The sequence below is a fragment of the Candoia aspera genome, chromosome 1 (genome assembly GCF_035149785.1).
Source record: "Candoia aspera isolate rCanAsp1 chromosome 1, rCanAsp1.hap2, whole genome shotgun sequence".
NCBI classification, from domain to species: Eukaryota; Metazoa; Chordata; class Lepidosauria; order Squamata; family Boidae; genus Candoia; species Candoia aspera.
The window spans coordinates 248,947,506-248,966,482 of NC_086153.1; the positions used below are offsets into that span (position 1 = coordinate 248,947,506).

At 40.7% G+C, this 18,977-nt stretch overlaps 1 protein-coding gene across 2 annotated transcripts in view; it reads right to left on the reverse strand.

Moving 5' to 3' along the window:
• Positions 1–18,977, reverse strand: part of SBF2 (SET binding factor 2) — a 266,379-nt gene that overhangs the window by 39,364 nt on the left and 208,038 nt on the right. For both annotated transcript variants that reach the window (XM_063289456.1, XM_063289454.1), the window contains exons 19-26: positions 18,571–18,833; positions 18,296–18,468; positions 17,975–18,048; positions 16,947–17,142; positions 11,039–11,166; positions 9,773–9,948; positions 9,175–9,320; positions 8,886–9,084 (exon numbers count right to left, since the gene is read on the reverse strand). In XM_063289456.1, coding sequence (XP_063145526.1) covers positions 8,886–9,084; positions 9,175–9,320; positions 9,773–9,948; positions 11,039–11,166; positions 16,947–17,142; positions 17,975–18,048; positions 18,296–18,468; positions 18,571–18,833 — 1,355 coding nt within the window. The remainder of the gene's footprint in view (positions 1–8,885; positions 9,085–9,174; positions 9,321–9,772; positions 9,949–11,038; positions 11,167–16,946; positions 17,143–17,974; positions 18,049–18,295; positions 18,469–18,570; positions 18,834–18,977) is intronic.

The window sequence follows — 18,977 nt, forward strand, 5'->3', positions numbered from 1 at the left end:
ATTTTATATGTATTGTAAACCATCTCAGAAAAAAAATACATGCTTATTTTCAACAATTTTTCATAATTTTATCTCAGTCAATATTGAAATAAGCTTTTTGTCCCTCTTTAGGGAACAGATTCAAGAAGATTACTTTCATAAAAATGATACTTTTGCTGCATAAAATAGATTCTATTATCTGCCCACCATCGAGAGATCAAGACATCACCCCCCACTCAGGAATGACTTTGGCTCTTTTCAGCAGTTGCTATTCTGTCCAGATTTCCTATAATTTCCTAACAGTTTTAATACAATTTATTATTTTATTGGTAGTATTACATTTTATAGTAAGGTAAGCATTTGAATAGTCCAGAAGTAACAGTATGTGGATAATATTTTTATAGTAAATTAATGAAAATATTACTTCAGCTTTTAAAAAAAAAAAATGCATTTAATCCACATTATTCTTTAATTCACTATTTTCTTTCTAATACACAGCCCTGATACACAGTATTTCACAATTATTGGCTGGGAATTGCCAGAAATTATTGCTAGCCAAGCCAAAAATTGTGACTACCAAGTTCCTGCCTACCTCTTTCTTTTCCAACTTGGCTGCTGCTGGTCAGAGATGCTGGGACCACTTCTTTCCAACTATAGTCAGTGAAATTCTCCATCAATTTTTACTGATCCAAAGCAGGAAAGAGGGTGGTAGGTGACTGGTGCCTTGTGCATATAATTGCCAAATGCTCTTAGATTTCTTCCCAACTTTGGAGGTGAGGTACGGGCAGAGCTGAATGCACAGTTGTCATTATTGTTTCTACCCATCTCTGCAGGTTCAGAATCAGGAACGTTTTTATTCTTTTTTTCACAATCAGCAATAAAAAGAGGAATCTTGTCGATACTTGCTCAATCGTTTCCAGAACAATTCTTAACATGTTATTGGATTAAGTATTAAAATAAAGGTTATCAGAAATGATAGTTTTATGCAATGGTTTTACAGGCCCATGCTCTTTGGAGCATATGAGGGTCCTCTTCTTCATTCTGCTGAATTGGCCCCATAATTCTATCCTGAAGTTCTGCTCTAACAGCTTAATTATATTTTATTAGAAGGCATATTTAACATCATACAAAAGTAGGGCAGTTACTTCATAAACAAATAAAGAAACAGCATGTATGTTTCATATTTGTCCATGACTGATTGTTTATAAGCACTTAGTTTCTATGAACAAGAAAGTTTAGATGCTTCAAATGTACACATTAAACACCATCAATATTTTGGCCCTGAGAAGTAATGAACTCTGGCTTGCCTCAAAATCTGTTTAATGCTGTAATATACAAACAACTGATTATATAACTTGTTTCTTTTAAAAAAATATTCAGCTGAAAAGTTTTGTTCTAGTTTTCCAACAAGATTCTAGAGGTTTGGAACATTTTTAAATAAGGTGAATTTGGATGAAAGTGTCTGTTGTCATTTGTGGATATATGAAAATAAACGTATTTAAAATATTTCTGAAGATATGTAGGTTTTGAAAATGCACAATACAAACTTGCACATTAAACACAGTTTAAAATAAAGTAATGAAGCGCTTATGAAAACAGTATGTTCCCAAGGGTGGTTGCAAATTTCACTTGATGTTTTTCTCCTTTGTATTACAAATATTTGTGCAAATGTACTGGAGATTTCTCCCTTGCACCATTGTATAAATGATCTGCCCAAGATGCTATTTACACAAACTAATGTTAGCAATAGTATTATAATTTCTAAGGAGAATGTATAGCATTGTTGCTGTTTATTCGTTTAGTTGCTTCCGACTCTTCGTGATTTCATGGATCAGCCCACGCCAGAGCTTCCTGTCAGTCGTCACCACCCCCAGCTCCCCCAAGGATGAGTCCGTCACCTCTAGAAGATATATGTATAGCATTAAATCTTACTTAATTTGAATAAAGTCATAGATAGGCTTCCTGGAAGATATAGGATGCTGAAGGATGAGGAACAGGAAGAAAGATACCAGTGAAGTAGCTGAAACTGTCCTAACAGCCAGGAAACACGCTGAGACAAGGAACTGGTCTCTAATGTTTATTGCTAGTACATAACAGGAATCCTAACAAACTGAAGAAGCGTGGGAAAAACCCAGACATATAAACCCCAAAGGTTAAGGCGGTCCCGATCTGTGTCTCTTTGAATGGCTGACCAATTCCTCAGTGCTACGCATGCGCTTAACAGCCTGGATGGGAGCCCCCTCTCGCCATCCTTACTCATGACATCACCCTCCCCTCCAGATTCACATTCCATTTCAGCCCCCTCCCCTCCAGAGTCTTGATAAGATTTGGCGTCTGCTTCTAAGGTCCCATGGGAACTGGGCAACGATGGAAGATCTTCAAAGGAAAACTCCTCCACGGACGAATCAGTGCTGCTCTCCAGGTCTGATAACGCTTCTGGGCCAGGTGGCTGCTGCTGGAAAACATCTAGATAATTAGAAAAGTCATCCCCCCTCCCCCCTGGGAAATGCAAGCCCGAGGTGGAGGGCTGCGGCTCCCCCACCTCGTCTGTAACTGGAGTGAAGGCTTCAGGCGGGGGGGGGGGGAAGGTGCACACTCACGAAGTCTTCTGCTTGGGCTTCTTCGGCCTGCTCAGCCGAAGGAGGAATCTCGGGTAGAGTGCGAGGCTTGGGTTTGTGAGGAAAAAGCTGATGAAAACGATGAACCAGTGCTGGTGCATGCACATCTCTGGCATTCTCCCACGTGCGCTCTTCCTCAGGGTACCCTTTCCAGTGTATGAAATATTGGATGCCCCTTCCCCTCCTCCTAGAGTCCAGAATTTCCTCAACTTCGTACTCCTCCTCTCCCTCCACAATTACTGGAGGTGGGGGGGGCAGTTGCGATCGCAAGGCACTTGGGAGAGGGTCTTTGGCTAGCAAGGCTCTGTGAAACACTGGATGGACTTTCATGGATGCTGGGAGCTGTAAACGATAAGCCACTGGATTTATCTGCTGCGCCACAGTGAAAGGGCCCACAAACTTAGAGTCCAACTTCTTGGAGGGTCTGGTAGAGTTCAAAAACTTGGTAGAGACCCACACTTTGTCTCCTACTGCAATCGCTGGCCCTTCCTGTCTGTGAGCATCTGCCACCCTCTTGTAAGCACTCTTTGCCCTGTTCAGCTGCTCCTTTAACAACTCCTGTGCGGCTTGTTGCTCTTTAAGAAAATCAGCCGCGGCTGGAACAGTTCCCTGCTGGGAGGAGGTGGGCAACACCCGAGGGTTAACCCCGTAGAGTGCCTGGAAAGGGGACATCTTGGTAGAGGACTGTACAGAATTATTATATGTAAATTCTGCCATGGGTAGCAGGGCTGGCCAATTGTCTTGCCGATACGTGGTGTAACACCTGAGATACTGCTGTAACCACTGGTTAATTTTCTCGGCTTGCCCATTACTGGCAGGATGATGCGCTGATGACAGGTAGATCTGGACCCCTAATGACTGGAAAAGGGCCCTCCAGAACCTGGAAGTGAACTGTGGGCCTCTGTCACTCACCAAGTGATTCACCATGCCTCTATACCTAAAAACGTGGTCCATGAACAACTGCGCTGTGGCTGGTGCAGATGGGAGGCCCTTGCAAGGAATAAAATGTGCCATCTTTGTGAAAAGGTCCACCACCACCAGTATGGAAGTCAGCCCCTGGACCGGGGGTAAATCAGTGATGAAATCCATGGAGATAGTATCCCAAGGCTGACTAGGGGTGGGTAGGGGTTGCAAGAGTCCTGTGGGCTTCCCTGGGAGAGGCTTGGCTCGTCTGCAGGTGTGACAAGAAGCAACGTAACCCTTTATGTCTGCAACCATCTTAGGCCACCAGTAGTCTCTCAGAGCTCTATGGAGAGTTTTGAAAACGCCTCCGTGGCCTGCCGTTTGGTGGTCATGACACAGTCTCAGTACTTCTTCCCTCAATGAAGGGGGAATATACAATCGCCCACTATGCCAGAGGATTCCTGCCTCCACATTGAATGGGGAGGCAGTGTCTTGCGGGGCCCTCTGGAGGTCATCCATCCTAGCCCTGGCATATGGGTCCTGTTGCTGAGCTCTGACTCTTGTAAATAGGTCCTCTGCTTGTCTGCCTGCTGCTAAAATCTCTGTCTGGCTCCCCCTCATAGACTGATCAAAGTTGTGAGGTTGTAATATGGTAGCCTGTACCTCCTGGTGAGTGGCGGGGTTTGCCTGAAAGGATCGAGACAGGGCGTCTGCCAAGCAGTTTTGCGCTCCGGGCACATAAGAAATAACAAAATTGAAACGGGAGAAAAACTGGCTCCATCTGATCTGGCGTGGGGTGAGGGATCTGGTGTTTTGTAGAAGCTGTAAATTCTTGTGATCGGTGCAAACTTTCACAGGAAAGGTCGCCCCTTCTAGCCAATGCCTCCACTCTTGGAATGCTGCTTTAATTGCCAGCAACTCCTTGTTAAAAACATCATAGTTTCTCTCTGCTGGTGAGAGCAGGCGTGAAAAAAAGGCACAAGGAAGCAATGTATTCTCGGCTTTGTTTGTATATTGCAATAACACTGCCCCAACGGCAATATCGGAAGCATCTGAATGCATGATGAATTGTTTCGTGGGATCAGGGTGTCTTAACAGCGGCTGGGATGCAAAGAGCTGCTTAAATTCTTGGAAGGCTGCTTGCTGTCTCTCCTCCCAAATGAATTTTGCTCCTTTCTTCAAAAGCTGTGTGAGGGGTCTAGTGAGATCACTATAGCGTTTTATTAAACGCCTATAGAAATTACAAAATCCTAACAGCCTTTGTACATCTTTGACATTTCGGGGAGGTGGCCAAGAGAGAATTGCCTGGACCTTAGAAGGATCCATGGATATGCCTTCTGTTGAGACTTTATAGCCCAGGAAATGTAATTCAGTTAAATCAAAGGCACACTTCTCTAGCTTGGCGAACAGCCTGTTCTCTCTCAGTCTTTGCAAGACATTACGTACATGGGTTACATGAGTTGTAGCATCCTCAGAGAAAATTAATATGTCATCTAGATAAATGACCAGATCTAGTAAATCAGAGAAAACTTGATTCATAAATCTGGAAAATATGGCTCCTGCATTAGACAAGCCAAAGGGCATAACAAGGTACTCAAATTTTCCAAACCTGGTGTCGAAAGCAGTCAGGTATTCGTGCCCCTCTTTCACCCGGATCAGATTGTACGCACTCCTGAGATCCAACCTGGTAAAAATGCGTGCCTTCTGTAAGCGATCTAGCAGATCCGAGATTAAAGGGCAGAGGATAGGATTCTCTTTTTGTTTATTTAAAAAACTGAAGTCGTGGACCACTCTCATGGGTGTCTCCTGGGTTGCAGGTGCCAACGGGTCAGGCTTCTTTGGTACAAAGAAGGTAGGAGCAGACGCTGGGGAAGTAGATGGTTGGATGAAACCCTTTTGGAGATTGGAGTCCAAGTAATCCTTTAAGGTGGCTAGTTCCTTGGGGGACATGGGATATTGTTTCCTTGCTGGAATCTTGGCTCCTGGTATCAACTCAATGGTGCAGTCACAGTCCCTATGGGGGGGTAGTGCTGTGGCCTCTTGTTCGCTGAAAACGTCTGCAAAATCTGCATACTTGGTTGGCAAGTGGACTCCCCCTGCTACCGTGACTGCGTTGGTTGCTGGAGAGCGTGGAGCGGCTTGAATCTTGTGGTGCTGGCATTCCTTAGCTGGGAAGGAGATAGCTCCTGTAGTCCAGTTCATCAACGGGTTGTGGATCCTCAGCCAAGGCATGCCTAGGATTACCGGCACATTTAGCGATGCAGTAACATAAAGCTGGATCCACTCAGTGTGGTCTCCCGTTGTCAGTTGCACCGGTTCTGTGAGCCTTCTAATCGGCCCTGCCTTGAGGGGCTGGCCGTCAATGGTCTCCACTTCTATGGGGCATGGCAATTCTCTGGTCGGGATGTTGAAGTCCTGTACGGTCTGCACATCAATAAAATTGGTTGAAGCTCCGGAATCCACGATGGCCTCTAGCTTGACCTGGTGCTCTGGGGTGACGTGCATGATTACGGGTAAGTAGTAAAAGGCTTGCCTGGAATCTTCGGAATGAGCCCTCCTTAATTGATTGATGGTCTCCCTGCTGAGCTCTGTGGAGGGAGACCGATGGAGTTTCCCTGGTTGGAAGCAGAGGCGGAGATGGTTCCTGTTTCAGCTGCTTGCCTTGGGGCTCTTACTGGAGTTGCTTGGCCTCTCGCTGGGCAAGCTCTCACCATGTGCCCCTGGGCTCCGCAGTAGAAACACAGGGCTCTCTCTCTCCTTCTCTGCCTCTCAGCCTCGGAAATCAGTCTCCTGCTTGCCCCAATCTGCATTGGCTCCTCTTGTGCTGAGTGAGAGGATGCTACGGAGAGAGCTGGAAATCCTGAAAACGCTCTGAGGGTCCTGTTTCTCCCCGGTTGCATCTGCCTGAGCTCTTCTAGTCTGGCATCTATGACCACCGATAACTGATATAAGGCTTCTAGGGTAGCTGGTGTTCCCTGGCGCACTAATTCATTCTTAATTTCCTCATCCAGCCCTTGTTTGAATTGGTCTTTTAATGCACTCTCATTCCAGTCCAGATCTCCTGCTAACAACTTGAAATCAGCAATGTAGATTCCCACCCTCTTGTTACCTTGCTTGAGCTTCCGAATCTCTCGGCTGGCCGTGGCCTCTCTGATCGGGTCGTCAAAGTGTGCTCGGAACCCTGCCAAAAAATTCTGGTAGTCGTTGAGAATCGGGTCGTTGTTCTCCACCATGAGAATAGCCCATTTGGCTGCTGGTCCCTTTAGCAGGCCTAGGATGAAGGTGACTCTGGTTCTGTCTGTGGGGAACTCTGCCGGTCTGCTGTCGAAGAACACTGTGTGAGAAATGTTCTCAGCTTCTCCTCCAAATTTCTCTGGTAGACTGCCCTGGGATCTCAAGACTACTGGCGGAGCTGCTGCTGCTGCTGCTGGCACCGGTTGTGGGTTAATCGGAACTGGTTGTTGTAACTGCTGTAGCATGGCAGCTTGTAATGTGTTGATTTGGAGATCTACTTGTTGTTGGTGTTGTTGCAGGGCTGCTGCCAATTGTTGGATGGCGAGCCGCATTTCTTGGTTTTCTGAAGACATTCCAAACGTATCTCCTTAATTTCTTGTTCCTCCCTCTTTCGATGGGAGTAGGAGTTTGTTAGGATTGATGTCCTAACAGCCAGGAAACACGCTGAGACAAGGAACTGGTCTCTAATGTTTATTGCTAGTACATAACAGGAATCCTAACAAACTGAAGAAGCGTGGGAAAAACCCAGACATATAAACCCCAAAGGTTAAGGCGGTCCCGATCTGTGTCTCTTTGAATGGCTGACCAATTCCTCAGTGCTACGCATGCGCTTGACAGTCTGGATGGGAGCCTCCTGCTCGCCATCCTTACTCATGACAGAAACTCTGGCCTCACTCATCCGTCACCCCTTTTAATTAAGCATTAAGCATTTGTCTCTATTCAACATCAACACTAAAACACTTATTTCCATTATGCTGTCTGCTTGGGCAACCAAGACATTTTTTTTCTGTATCACTCTCAATTCAACTCATTTAGCCATTTATGATGCTGGAGATCCAAGGGGGGTTGGGCATTTCCCACAGCCTGAACCTGGGAGCTCTGTGGGAGATTTCACAGGTCATTGTTATTGGATAACCTGATCTTAACAATATTAGTCTATTTCACAAAGTCCATAAGAAACAATTCTGCTCCATTTTCCCTGCTTATATTAACACCAAAGCCTTCTCTCACCCCACCTTTCAATCTCTGGCTACATGCAAGCTATCGCTCCACCACTGTGCACAAACAGAGTCTCAACACCACAATCAAGGATGCAGCTTTCTAGAATGAAAGTTCCTGGATGCAAATCCAACAAATCTGGTAAAAGATATTTCAGTATTTGGGATAGACCACTGACAGTTAAGAGTATCAGAAAAGATACTGCTTTCTGTATCTAAAACAGTTCTCAGAATGATATAGTGAGAGAAAAAAAACCCTCTAAAAAAAACCTCTACAAGGGCAGTGGTCCATTGTTTTCAGCAGCAACTCCCCTTATTGCCTGTACCCAGTGTGGATTGTTTCCCCCTCCCCCCCTGGTATGCCCCTGTCAACAAATAATAATAAAAAGAACAACAGTAGTTAAGTATAAGTTTAGTATGAGGATGAATACAAAGGGAGTGACAGAGCTCTAAAGGGAGCAGCACACCAGGATCCTGATGCTTATAAAGGGAAGTCACTCACTCAGCTAGTGACTGGTAGCATTCCTAACCTATCCCTCTGAATCCAGTCTGCAGTGTTTAAATGGTAGTAGGGGGAAGATTCTGAACATCTAAACAAATGCCCGAAACAACAAAAAGACAGATGGGATAGATTTTGGCAGTTTTATTGAGCAGTCTATATGGTTTCTGAATGCTAGAAATCCTAACATCTGACCATCTTAATATTCTATGTATACTTCAACTTCTACATGTGCACATATTTATCAAAAATTTAAACATGATAAAATGTTTTATTTGCTGATAAACATTACATTAATCAGGTTAGTCATGGATAACATGCAATGCGAACATATAAATTGTAGATCAGATGATTTTTAAATGTTGGTATCTCATGAATGACTGCACGCAGGCAATAACCCAGCAGCAGCTTAGATTCTATCTGTTCTTGCTTAAAAATGTAAGAGTCCAATTACTAGTCCAATCCGATCAATACTATATCATATTCACTGAACCAAAGCATTTCCTTTCCTGCAGATGACAGGAATTTTATCTGGGATTTTTTACATGCAACCCCCCTGCTCTGTCACTGAGCCAGAAGTCCTCCCTCCACAGAGACAAAGAATCTGTTTTAGCCATGTGACTGATGTCTATCTTAACAACTAAGCTGGCTTACCTTCTGCAAAGGGAATACATCCTGTTTAAAGCTGTTATTCGGAAGTACTCTGTTTTTGAGCGTGAAGAACTATTACTGATGGTTCCTAACCCCAAACGCTGATAGTCTCTAAAACAGGCTCTTTCCACTAGCTGCTCCATTGTTGATTTTTCTGACGCTTTCAAAGTACCACTTGTGTGCATTTCACTGTCATCTGAAACTAAAGTTGCAATATTTTAGTAGCTTAGCATTTGGAGACTTGTAGACCAAGACAGTGGCAAAACAAAAAAAGGCTCCAATCTATTATTACCTGAGATATCATCTTCTTCATTCCATCCAGGACGATTTGCCCTTTCCTCCATGATTGTTCCTGTCTTTTTTTTTAGTAAGTGCTGCCGGCCAATTGTCATTTTCCCTGCACGTTTAGCTCCTTTTACAATTGTTTTTGAAAGAGTGCTAAATCCAGAAAAGAGTAAAAATATCTGTACTTTTGCTGAAGGAGAATGTTAGCCATTATGTATTCTCATCTTTCCTCCAAAACAGCTCTGTTCAGCTCTACCCCAGTGAGTGGCATAATGTGTGGCCCCACGCCTTCCAACAGAAAGAAGTAGGGCTATGATGTCCACAGTGTTTATATTTCATAAACCATCTGCACGCATGCACTTAAATATACTTTCAGAATGCATGTCCTTCTTCAATCACCCGAAATGTAGAAGTGTCGCTTGATCGCAGTAAATGTTACATTATGTTACTTGTTCATTGTCACTACAATTTGGGTTTTATTACAAATATATGGCACTACCTCCTTTGTTAAAGCAGGCTACAAGCATGGCTTAAAAACCTGTGAAATCTAACTCCACTAAAACTTCTAATAAAGGCAACACATAAACAAAAGGGGCAATCATTACCGAAAGGAAGTGTTTTTCTCCTTTTGCTTTGGCAAGATTATCTGAGGTGCTGTTTGGCCAGCCGCAAAAGCAAAAGTGCTGAAGATGGACTGAGGGTAGCGAAACTTCATCAGTTGCTTCTTAAATATCTCTACCACTTCAGGGCTTACTTCTTCATCAAAAGCTACCTTAATCAGCTACATATAAAAAAGACATAATCAGTTAAAAGAAAACATAAACACTGAAACGTAACAGATAAGAGATATTAGGGTATTCGGTATTAGGGCAATAGAAAATGGTATTGCTAAGTTAAACATCATTATAAAGCTTTAAATCTTAATAAATAATTTTCAAAATACAGTGCTTTTAAATCAGCTAGAATAAATGTTTTAAATATGAGTATTATTTTCCACAAATTTTTATTGTTAATAACATTTAAACTAATTATAGTTAAAAGGAGTATCTTAAGCTATAATAGTTTGGGTTTGGTAACAGGACTATATTATTTCAAGACTATTATTATATATTATAACAGGACTACATGATTTCCCAAACACTTTTAAAAACCTATCTGTGGAGTGATACAATTGCATGTAAAACCTTAAGCACCTCAGGTCAAATTGTATGTTTTAATGTGAACCCAAGTTTTCTTATTTTGAATCTGTAAACAACTGTACATAAATAGTACGTAAGCATTCAAATTTGCAGGATTATGTGTGTTTAATGTTGTACAATGTTGAAGTTGTGTCAACTTCTGTTTCCTAGGGATTCACTGAAACATGCAATGTGTCCAGTGTTGCCTCTCATTTCTGCTATTAACTAACTGTAACATGACAAAGGGAAGATATTCTTTTATTGTTTTATTTTATTGCTTTTATTGCTTTATTTCTTTTAAAGTAAGTTTTCTTCTTCCCTTATTTTGTGTCTTAATATATTTTTCTAATAAGTATCTCAAGAGAGAGTTGACAGTTCTGCTCAGGAAGATAAGCAGGAGCGATGTAAAAAGGCAAAGAAGAGCAGGCAGAAGTTATTTATGTATGTATGTATGTATGTATGTATGTATGTATGTATGTATTTATTCATTCATTCATTCATTCAGTTTATTTGTGTGGGTAGGTGTGCACTGCCATAAACTTTTTAAAAACTACTTTGGCACATAAGTCAATTAGTTTATATTCCACTTTCTCATTCAAGATATCCAAAGTAGCTACAAAAAAACAACAACCTATGGTTCAGTTTTCAAAACATGAACAATACTGACCTATGATGTTTCAACATTCTGTTTACCTGAAAGGTAGCTGAGGTGATCTGCAGCCCTTCCTGCATGCTCTGTTGAAGTTGGTTCTGGATGGTAATTTTCTTCTCCTTTGTTACTGAAGCAATGGGGAAGCTGCGAATAACTGTTTGTTCTCCAACTAAGAATATTAGGAGAGAAACATTGCATCATGGGTCAAGTATGGAAATTGGTAAGACTTATCCATACACGAGGAAGTCAGTCAACATAAAAGGCCTGTGCCAAGGCAGATAGATAGACAGACAGATAGACAGACAGATGAGCCAGTTTGGTGTAGTGGTTAAGGCACCAGGCTAGAAACCAGGAGACTGTAAGTTCTAGTCCCGGCTTAGGCACAAAGCCAGCTGGGTGAGCTTGGACCAGTCACTTTCTCTCAGCCCTAGGAAGAAGGCAATGGAAAACCACTTCCAAAAAACCTGCCAAGAAAACTGCAAGGACTTGTCCAGGCAGTCTCCGAGAACTGGACATGATTAAACTGATAGTATCTATCTAGCTATCTGAATTATCTATAATTTTCCCTCTTTTTTCTGGCAAGTAGAAAATATGTCACACGTATTACAAAATATGCATCATCATTTCTCAAAATAAACAAGAGATTCAGGGATATGTCCCCATTTACAAACTGACCACAGATAATACAGTGAACTGTATTTTCTTCTTTTTCTTTCAGTTACAACAACCAACTATGAAAGTACTATATTATATCATCATTGTATAATGTTATATATTTTATATTTTATTTATTTTATTTTGTTTTCAAGAAATAATATTCTATTACAGTTATCCCAAATCTGGGATCTGGGAGATTCCAATGCCAAACTGGTCACAGAATCAAAGAGGTCAGGCAGGGAGATTGGTACAGCAGCAGCAACCCCCACTGATCTCTAGAGCTCAACTTAACAAACAGGGCCTCATGTCCAGTTACCTGTGGGGCAGTGCCTCTGAACGCCACCAGGAAGACCATAGCACATACATACATATAGAGAGGCTACACTACTGTTGTGGATGTATATCCATTCACTGGATATACTGCTGTTATAAATTCACAGTTATAAAAACTATGAAGTTGTAGCTGCACAGAATTAAATTTTAGAAAGCTTTTGAGTTTAAAAAGGATTTCAGCTGGTGTTTCATTTATACAACAATGTTGACTACTTGTAGGATGTCCGGGAAAGTAAATTCCAAAAACGGGGTGCAACCATCAAGGGTTCTTACCAGGAGGTATCCACCTTATCTACAATGCCAGGGGACACATACATAAAAGCCCCCAGTATGATCTTAGCAAAAGGTTACATTAATGTGAGAGCGGATGTAAACAATAATGCCACATAGCACATATACTTCCAGTGGTTGCACTGTTTTCTTTTCATCTTATTTATTAAGAGTTTCTTCTTTGAAAAAAACATATTTATAAACAAACCAGACTGTGCGTAGAGTCAAGACTACTATTTTTGTACCCTGAGTTTTATACCTGTACTGCTTTGATATTTCCTGCTGCCAGGAAGTAGCCTCTTTTAGTGGCCTGAACTACATGCTATCATCGAGCACAGCAGTTCCCAACCTTTTTGGGACCAGGGACCGGTTTCGTGGAAGACAATTTTTCCACAGACCGGGGGTGGGGGGGAATGGTTTCAGGATGATTCAAGCGCTTCCTCTTTTTCCCGACCTTTTATTCTTTTTTCTTCGTGCCGTTTGGAGATAGCAGCCAATGGGCTTGCTTTCTCTGACAGGAGGCGGAGCTCAGGTGGTAACGTGAGCGATGGGGAGCGGCTGTAAATACTCAGGCTGTAAATTCGCTCACTTGCCCACTGCTCACCTCCTGCTGTGCAGCCCGGTTCCTAACAGGCCATGGACCAGTACCAGTCCGCGGCCCAGGGGTTGGGGACCCCTGATCTAGCAGACAAGACAAGACAAGACAAGAGGATGGGGATAGCTGCTTGTGGGATTTCCTGTCCTGTGTGTCAAAATAACCTGTCTGAATGTAAGCCCTCTGGTTTTGCTAGGTGGAATGTACATGTCATTTATTGTTCCACCTTAGGCAAAAAATGTATTGTGGCAGCCTTGCTGATTAAGATCATATATTTTTTATTATGCATTGTATTTCCTGCATCATTTCAAACAATTCTGTAAGGCCATGATGTGATGTCACATGTTATTTGTTTTGTCACAGAAGCTGTTTTTTCCTAGAACATATTTGCTAAGTAGTGAACATCAGAACCAACCATGCCAACAGAAACTATCCCTATTATTCTGAATGTAGAAATATTATTCTCTCTCTTTCTAAGCACTGATGAAAAGTATTGATGAATCACTTCTACCACTGTTTCCATGGTGACTAGAAACGATTGGAGTTTATTTTTATAAAACCTACACAATAAGTTGCACAATAGAATGTTTATCCTCAGAAAGGTACAGCTACAGTTAAATAAAAGTAATGTTAATCAAGGAACACTGTTATTTTCCTCATACCTAAGATAAATGTTTCTATACTTGTTCACATTACTAGTTCTCAAGGCATTTTGAAATAATATACTTTTATTAATTTTTTAAAAAAATACTATATAGGCTCAAATTCTTTGCTCTACCAGGAGCGCAAAGAATGCTGGTGGGCAGCACTCTGCCTAAACATTTAACATCAATTTCCTTGTCTTGTAATAAAAAAAAAAATCACCCTTTATCTTGTGAAGACATAAATATTAAGCTTCATTTTATTTTAAATAATGCAGCCAGACAAGATTTTTTTAAACCATCCGTAAATGAACTGAGCCATCATAAGCAAATACAATATATAAGTCTGAGAATGAAGGAAATTATCAAGCCATTTTCTGTTATCTTGGTGCATATTTAACTGTCTTGAAATTAAAGAAATTGCTGAACTACTAGTTCTTGAATCATATATTTACTCAAATAAGCACATGCTATGAGATGGCAGGCTTTTATTACAAAAGTAAAGTATCAAAAATATTTTTGTGTTTGTGAGAGAGAGAGAGAGAGAGAGAGAGAGAGAGAGAGAGAAAAGGATAGAGAGAGAGAGAAGAAATAAAATAGAATAATCAACAGCATAGGAAAGAAGAAAACCATATATCCAATATGTACAAAAGCAGCCATACAAACTTAATATAAACCCAATACCGGTACAATCTAAACTTTCTTGGACAAGGGTAAAATCTTCCCCGGCACTGAAAATGTAATGATGTGCCTTTCAGATGTGGGCCTTCTTGTCAGTGCTAAGCAAGTCTGCCTATCTTCATTTGGTTGGAGCGCATGGAGGAGAGCTTCTGAAGATAATCTTGTATTCCAAGACATACATGGTTTAAAGATCAGCGCCATTGTTTTGAACCGAGTCCAGAAACAGACTTGATGTCAGTGGTGCACTGACATCACATGACTGTATCCAACAGTTCTGATTAGTAAACTAGTAGTTTTTTGGGAAGTTTCTAAACTGTCTTTAAAGAAAGTTTCTGGGAAAAGTAATCAAGAACATGATAGCTTCACAGATTCAGACATAGCTGAATGGTACTAATTTTCAGTATCCATTTCAATTAGACTTTCAAACTATATGATATAGTACTGAAGATTTCAGTTGTCTTGGTAGATGACTTACATCAGAAATTGGGAGGAGTTAATGCTGCCAAGTTCTCCTGGAGCTCTTGGCAGTGTCTGATAACATATATTTTTCAGGATTCCCTAAAGGAACTGGGTTTGGGAGGCATATTTTACAATGGTTCTGATCCTTTCTGTTGCAATGTGTACACAAGGCGGTGCTGGGAGACTGTTGTTCAAAACCTAAGCTGTTGACCAATGGTGCCTCACAGGATGCAATTTCACTCCCTGTGCTGTTCAATATTTATATTATACTACAGGGGAGATCATCTGGATCAGTTGGAGTGAGGTGTCATCACTATGCTGATAGGGCCTAACTCCATTGCTCTTTACTATCCAACTCAAAGGAATAATCAGTACTCTTGAATATTGCCCATGTTAAATAAAGGGCTAGATAAGTCAGCACAAAAGGAGATTAAATCCAGTTAAGATGGAGATAAATAGGCATGAGGTGCAGTCTATTTTGGAATGGGTGGTATTTCCCCAGAAAGAGCAAATTCATAGTTTAGGAATACTCAACTGGATTTGCAGGTGACAGCTGTGATGAGGAGTGCCTAGTGTGCCAGCTACATCTCTTCCTGATCCAATTGGGTTGGTGCTAATCCATAACCCCATAAGAGTCCCCCTTTGGGGGAGATGGGCAGTGAAAGAAATTTTAAATAAATAGATAAATAGATAGATAGATAGATAGATAGATAGATAGGGTACAACCCATCAGTCGATCAAACAAGCCAATAAATATATAAATTCCAAACTTAATTCAAAAGAAGCTTTATCTACAACACAGTGGTAAGCCAACTATTAAGTTTCAACAGTGTGTTTATCTGATGCTACAATATCTTTATTTGTTGCTAAAATTTTCTTGTACCAGATTGCAGCTAGTATATCACCCTGCAAAACTGATATATTATATGCTCTTAGCCACTGACCAGTTTCCAATAACAATGATGGATCCAGCAATATTAATAAACTATCTAAATATTTCAAAGTACCAGAAAGACTCAGCATTGCATGGACTGGCAATGACCTATTTATAAACTGTATCTCCAAGTTCACTGCATGAGCTGAAGTTTATCAGCCTTTATCCAGTCCATATGCCTAATCATCCTACATCCTGGATAATCTCACCCAAGAGATTCATGTAGGTATTAAATAATGTGAGAGTTAAAACTGAGCCCTGAGGCATCCCATGACATTGCCAGTGGAATGAGGTAATAATATTCCAGTAACAACTTCTGTAAACAACTCTCCAGATGTAAATAAGACTACTATAAAACAGTCCCTAACTTCCAAATCAATGGCCAATCTAGAAAAGTATCCTGCATCTTGCTCTACCAGCAAAGGTCAACAAAAAAGTTTGTGTCTTAAAACAGGGTCTAAAGTTGGATTGAAATGGATCTGGAAATGGGCTACACTTCTTCATTATATCTCACTTTTCATTCAGATGCTCAAAAGGCATACATACAATACATACATACATACATACTCCTCACAATTTCCCCAGAACAACCTGTGAGTAGATTGGGCTGAGAGAGAGTGACTGATCCAAAGTCTCCAGTGAGATTCTATGGCTGAGGTTGGAATAAAATCTGGGGTTCCCTGCTCCTAGTCCAAGGTCTTAACCACTACACCAAACTAGCTTTTGATATATAATTGAATCTTTCAAAATTTGCTGCTGTGCTATAATTTTTAATAGCTATAAAATACATATAAAAACCTATGCTGGTTTATGACCATAATAAATATTTGATTTGATATAAAAACTGTGGCTACATATTCAAGCCCTGGGACAACTAGACTAGACAGTACTTAGATATTTCTAATAATGGAATTGCACTAACCATGGAGCCAAAGCAATTCTAGATAGGGACAACTTTACCTTCAGTTTTTGCAAATCTATCACAGAAAAATCATAGATAGCATAGGGAGCATGTCCACTTTATGGACAGAAGATAATAAACCTTTCACTGTCAAGAACAAATCCCCTGGATTACATACTGGTAGCAAAGCTTATTGTCATGGTGTAAGATTGATAAGCACTCTCTCATATCTGATCAGATTCAGCGTAAATCTTTCTCCCTTATTACACAAATACTTATAATAATTCTGTATTTAATTAACTGTAGGGATTACAGGAAGTTATCCTGATTAAACGGTTCAGTTAAAAATCTTGATACAAATCCTACTTTTGTATGAAATGAATTTTAGAAGCAGTATAAATGGAATGCAGGCCCAGATGTCAGCCTTCAGTGGGTTCTGGAAAGAACATTATTTGGACATTCATAACAAACATCATACCTAGTTGATCATGAGGTGTGCCTTTAAATATAACTCTGTATGTAGTAAGGAACAAAGCTCCTTCCGCAGGAAGAATGTGAGGGCCTCCAAGTAATCCCCCAGTTGCCTCCTCTCTGCCATCAGGATCCAGGAGCACACGGAGACCTTCACACACAAACTCTTCCCCTGGCAGCAAATCTGGTCGTAGAATCTTGGGCTGAACCCAATGATAAGATTTTTTTTTTAAACTTGCAACATAGTAAATACAATACAGGTGTCAAATATTAAGTTTTGGCTATGATTATTGCAACAGTATTTTATAAAAAAATCTGGCAAGGTTTGGCTTATTTTGAGGGAGCAGGACTGGGTATTTTCTGTATCTGCAGATTCAGTGTAGCCTAGGAAGATTTCCATTCAAGAGAATGTTTTTTCCTGCAATCAGCTTTTGCCTATTAAATTGGAAGAGATGCTCTACCTACAGAGAATTACAATCCTCTGCGATAGGGTACTTGTCTCCCTTCTTGATTTAATTCAAGAACCCTGTAAGAAGGGATAAAGTATATTGGTTAGGCAACCAGTGATGTAGCTCACTGCTTCCCCACTCTTAGAATGTTATAGATCCCTTGGATCTCTTATCATTATTCATGATCAGAAGTCAACCATTTACTAGTATGCTTACTGGAACTAAGGATAAGACAGAAGAGGTTTTGATTAGTTAATTATTCTTCAGTCTAAGGGGGAAAGCTTTATTGGCTGAACTGTTCCTTGATTTGGTGGGGGATAGTATATAATGGATTTTAAAGGAGCAGTGTGTACATACAATAGCAGCTTGTATTTATTTAGAGCTTTGGCTGAGCTATTTTCTCTGGTTCATATTTCACAAAATTACAGCCAAGCTGCTTACCTGTTGAAATTTTTAATTTGGGGGGTGTACTTTTAAAAATTTCCAAATGTTTTCTCAAATATATTAGAAAAATAAAAACTGAAGCTGTCAAACTGGCTATATTCCCAACAGCTATAAAGCAGAATAAACAGCCTGAAATACTTGCCTTCTGTATTGGTGGCAACCTTCTACTTTCTCGATGGACAGCCTCCAGAGTCTCAATGTGCATTGCTACAATTCCTGGGAATAAACACCACCCCAGATGAACATAACACAGCAAGAGCAAAACAAACTAAAACAGTTTAGCCATTCTAAAAATTGCCTCCAGAAAACCCAATATAGTTCAGCCATGACTAAAATTAGACTTACAAACTCTCATTTTCACCTGAAAAGAACACACATGTGTACAAATAAAGTATCTTTTCTGAGACAGTACAAAATATCTCTCACTGAGAAGATTTCAAGACAAGAACGTGGTTCTTCATACCTGGTATCATACAATGAAGACTTCGGATGTGATCCTGCGTAACTCCACTTTCAGTACAAACCTTGTCTATGAATCTGGTAATGAAGCGCACCACAGCATTGGCAACATCATTATTCTCAGAATCCTCAAAACCACTTTCAGTATCATAGCTCTCTGCAACACTGCCTGCAATGCTAAGAAAGCAATTCTGGTAAGCTAAATCCATATTAGGATAAGAAAAAAAATCACTCTGTATGACAGCTAATTGTAACGATGGGGGAATTCTACTGACACACCTATTTGTGACAATGCTATTGCTTCCACTCTCCCAGTCTCCTGTAGCTGACATTCTTAACAGTTTGTTTTTACTGGTGTCCAGTGGCACTAACAGATATACCATGAGGTTGGCAAAGTGAATTGCTTGGCTGAAGACCATGCTTTCTTCACTTTGTACCAGCTGTTGTTGAGTCTCTTTACTAAGTGTTGGCCACAGACGTAATTGCTCAGCTGCCAAGTCCATGGCAGTTTTTTCTTGCCCTTGGTCTTCAGAAATCTTCTCCTGGAAGAGAAAAATAGCCAGACATGATTATATTTTCAACACTTTATTTTTTCCCCATTAGAACAGGAGGCAAAAACCAAAAAACAATATGAGAAAAAGTTAGGAACCTAGGCTGAAAACTCTGTCTTAAATACCTTCAAGACA